At 35.1% G+C, this 4,039-nt stretch overlaps 1 protein-coding gene across 1 annotated transcript; it reads left to right on the top strand.

The window, feature by feature from the left end:
• The first annotated feature begins 616 nt into the window (after positions 1-616).
• Positions 617-2,770, top strand: LOC136218615 (9-cis-epoxycarotenoid dioxygenase NCED3, chloroplastic). Its single transcript, XM_066005605.1, has one exon. The coding sequence runs from the start codon at positions 716-718 to the stop codon at positions 2,462-2,464; it is 1,749 nt and encodes a 582-aa protein (XP_065861677.1). The 5' UTR covers positions 617-715; the 3' UTR covers positions 2,465-2,770.
• The last annotated feature ends 1,269 nt before the right edge of the window (positions 2,771-4,039 follow it).

Raw genomic sequence — 4,039 nt, 5'->3', positions numbered from 1 at the left:
TTAACGGAATGAACCTCAAGGTACCATTTTGCAAATTTTTAAACCACATGGGTGTTGTTCGAAAATAGGTGTAACCACAAATTTTATTTTTGTGATATTTTTATTTATCATTTTACACAAATAACTATTAATAATCAGCTAATTTTTACTAAACAAGTTTACATAATCATATAGTGAAATCAGTTAACTAAAAAGTTAATCAGGTAAGAAAAAATGAATGTAGACCTAAAATTTCTCTAGGTTGAAATAAAAAAATAGATGTATAAGAAAATAATTAATGTAAAAAAGATATATATTTTGTTAGATAAATAATGAACCGGAAGTATAGAAAAAAGAAAGATTTATATTTAAAAAAGACATTATGGATAAATTAGAACATAGATTTGTTGAAGCAATCAATCACATACTCGGTGTGAGAGTGTGAGCAACGTTGGGCAATCTTCATTCTGTTATACTAGGATTTTAATTTAAATTTTAAATAAAAAAAAAAAAAAAGTAAAGAATCATTTTCCTCTCTCTGGGTCTCGCTCTCATGAAATGTAACACGTGGTGTTCTGTTAGGTGTTTGAGGTGGACCTCATATTCCACTATAAATATCCTTCTTCTCTCTTCACTCTTCTCAGCACAACCATCTCTTTCTCTTCTCTCTACCAAAATCAAACTCAAAAACTTCTTGTTTCTTGACTTGAAATTAAGTTCAAAATTGGGTGTAAGTATGGGTTCGGCAGATGTTAGGATAAACTGCTCTCTCTCTAATTTAGATACATCATTTAGAAAGCACAACATTTCATCCTCTCTTCACACTCCTTCCATTCTTCACTTTCCTAAACATTCTAATTCGCCTACCATTATCAAGAAAAACACTTCTCCTCCTCCTCCTCCTCCTCCTCTTCCTCTTCCTTCTGATAATAAACATCAATTCAATTTCCTTCAAAAGACCGCCTCTATGGCTTTAGATGTTCTCGAAAACGCTCTTCTTTCTCACGAGAAAAAACACCCTCTTCCCAAAACGGCTGATCCAGCCCTCCAAATCGCCGGAAATTTCGCCCCCGTTCCCGAACATCCCGTTGTTCATGATTTACCAGTCACCGGACAAATCCCAGATTGTATTCGCGGTGTTTATGTTCGAAACGGGGCTAACCCACTTCACGAACCGGTGGCTGGTCACCACTTGTTCGACGGTGACGGTATGGTTCATGCCCTCCGCTTCGACAATGGATCAGTCAGCTATTCCTGCAGGTTCACCGAGACTAACCGCCTTGTTCAAGAGCGGGAATTAGGACGTCCTGTTTTCCCCAAGGCCATAGGTGAACTCCACGGCCACTCTGGTATAGCTAGGCTCTTGCTTTTTTATACTCGGAGTCTTTTTGGTCTTGTTGATCCCACCCATGGAACTGGTGTTGCTAACGCTGGACTCGTTTATTTCGACGGCCGTCTTCTTGCTATGTCTGAAGATGATTTGCCTTACCATGTTTCTCTTCTTCCTAATGGAGACCTCAAAACGGCTGGTCGATTTGATTTTAATGGACAACTTAAGAATGCAATGATTGCTCATCCTAAAGTTGATCCGGAGAGTGGGGAATTGTTTGCTCTTAGTTATGATGTTGTCCAAAAACCATACCTAAAGTACTTCAAAATATCCCCAAATGGTGAAAAATCAGGTGATGTTGAAATCCCACTTGATCAGCCAACCATGATGCATGATTTCGCAATTACAGAGAAATTTGTTGTAATTCCAGATCAACAAGTGGTTTTCCAGTTGCCTGAAATGATCCGGGGAGGGTCTCCGGTAATGTACGACAAGAAAAAGATGGCAAGGTTTGGAATTTTGGACAAGGAAGCGAAAGATGCGTCAGAAATAAAGTGGATAGAAGCAGGTGATTGCTTCTGTTTCCACCTATGGAACGCATGGGAGGAAGCTGAAAGTGATGAAATAGTTGTAATTGGATCTTGTATGAGTCCCCCTGACTCGATATTCAATGAAAGTGAAGAGAGTTTAAAGAGTGTTCTTTCAGAAATCAGACTGAATTTGAAGACGGGGAAGTCGAGACGGCGTGCTATAATAGATGAGCAAGAGCAAGTGAACCTAGAAGCTGGAATGGTGAATCGAAAGATGCTGGGAAGAAAGAGTGAATTCGCATACTTAGCAGTGGCAGAACCATGGCCTAAAGTGTCAGGATTCGCCAAAGTGGAGCTGTCAAAGGGAAAGGTGAACAAGTACATGTATGGAGAGAACAAGTTCGGGGGAGAGCCTATGTTCGTACCAAATGGAAAAGAAGAAGAAGATGAAGGGTACGTATTGTGCTTCGTACATGACGAAAAAGAGTGGAAATCAGAGCTACAGATAGTGAATTCAAAGACTTTGAAACTGGAAGCAACAGTCCAACTTCCTTCGCGAGTTCCTTATGGGTTTCATGGCACTTTTATTACTCAAAAGGAATTGGAGAAGCAAATTAGGATGTAAATATTACAAACTAAAAAAGAAAAAAAGGAGGGAGATCTGCCAGAGGGATCCATGTATGGATATGTCCCCGGAGATTTCACCTAGTCTGTTCTGTTTTTGGAAAGGAAACAAGGTTTTTAGGGAGCAGCTCGTAGCTTTTGTTTTGAAGCTCAGCTGCTCTCTTTTCTTAATTAAAACCAGAAAAAAACTAGTTTAAGTTACTTGGTATACATTACATACAATTACTTACATTTCTGTTTTTGCCCTGTTTTTCTCTCTCTCTCTCTCTGTATTGTGAATTTAGGTAAGCAGTTTTTTTTGTTTCAATTGTCACTAGTATTTTTGTTTAGTCGCATCCTGAAATATAATACGTTGTCGACAATTCTGGACTTTAGGTAATTAATTAAAATGAAATATAGAAAGACATGTCCATATCTAAAAATGCTACTGACCAATTATCAACTGATACGCGATTAACAAATGAACCAAATCAAATCAATATGTCACTGTCACCATCTAAGTGTGTCTTTAATTCATGTTTTTCTTTTCCTACAAAAATATACAACTACCCACAAATTCAACACTTTTTATTATACTCCTGCAAAATACATCTCACTAGCTTCCACTCTGCTTTCAATTTTTCAAAACTCCTTCTTTTCCTTTTATTTTTATTTGCAAGACAAAAACCATAATTAAACTTGTGAAATTTATATTATTTTTTTACATTGAATCCTTGATCATTGTTTTTATTATGATCAGAATTTTATTTAATTTTTCCGTCCAGTTTGCGCTACATGATTAGAGTGATTCAACAACAAATAAAAATAAGAGTTAGGAGAGATAAAAATTAAAAAATCGAAAGAAATTATAAAAATTATTTTCCAGTAGGTTATTCCAAGTCTGGTAATTTCCTCTTCAATTTTGCGATTTTCAACATTAGAATCGCCAAATCGATCTTTTCCTCTAACACCAAAATCCATTTCCAACAAGTTTTTCAATGTCCGATTTCCAGCTTAGAAAAACCTACCAGAAATCAATTTCTGTAATTTCTTTTTACTTTTTATTGTATCTTTTCTAGTCAAGAAACTTATTTTTTCTATTTGTCCATATGGAAGTAAAAATGTCCACATCAGCAGGCTGAATCCCTTAATGTGTTTGTCGTTTAAACTCAACGAAAAAATTAAATAAATGTTTGATCTATAATAAAATCAATGATCAATGATTCAATGTGGAAAAATAATTAATTAGATGCTTTATCCTTAAAACAAGTAAAATTAATAAATTTAATTATATTTTTTTTATCTAATTCCAAATCGGAGATAAAAAAAAAATGTTTCACAAAATTTTAAAATAGCGGCTTTGAGGAAAAAAACAAATAACATATACTATTATCTAACCGCAGAATAACAACATGTGAACCAACTCCACCTTAAATGTGCAAATTACATCAGTTAATTGATGAGTACTTTTTATTCTAGAACAATTGTGTAATTTCTCAATAAAATGGTCTATTTGAGGTACTCTAATATAAACAAAGCATTTTTAGTACCTCTAATATATTTGGCGACATATATTAATTTTATGACACAAATAACA

The sequence above is a fragment of the Euphorbia lathyris genome, chromosome 2 (genome assembly GCF_963576675.1).
Source record: "Euphorbia lathyris chromosome 2, ddEupLath1.1, whole genome shotgun sequence".
Taxonomy (NCBI): Eukaryota; Viridiplantae; Streptophyta; class Magnoliopsida; order Malpighiales; family Euphorbiaceae; genus Euphorbia; species Euphorbia lathyris.
This window is presented reverse-complemented; position numbering and strand designations above follow the sequence as displayed.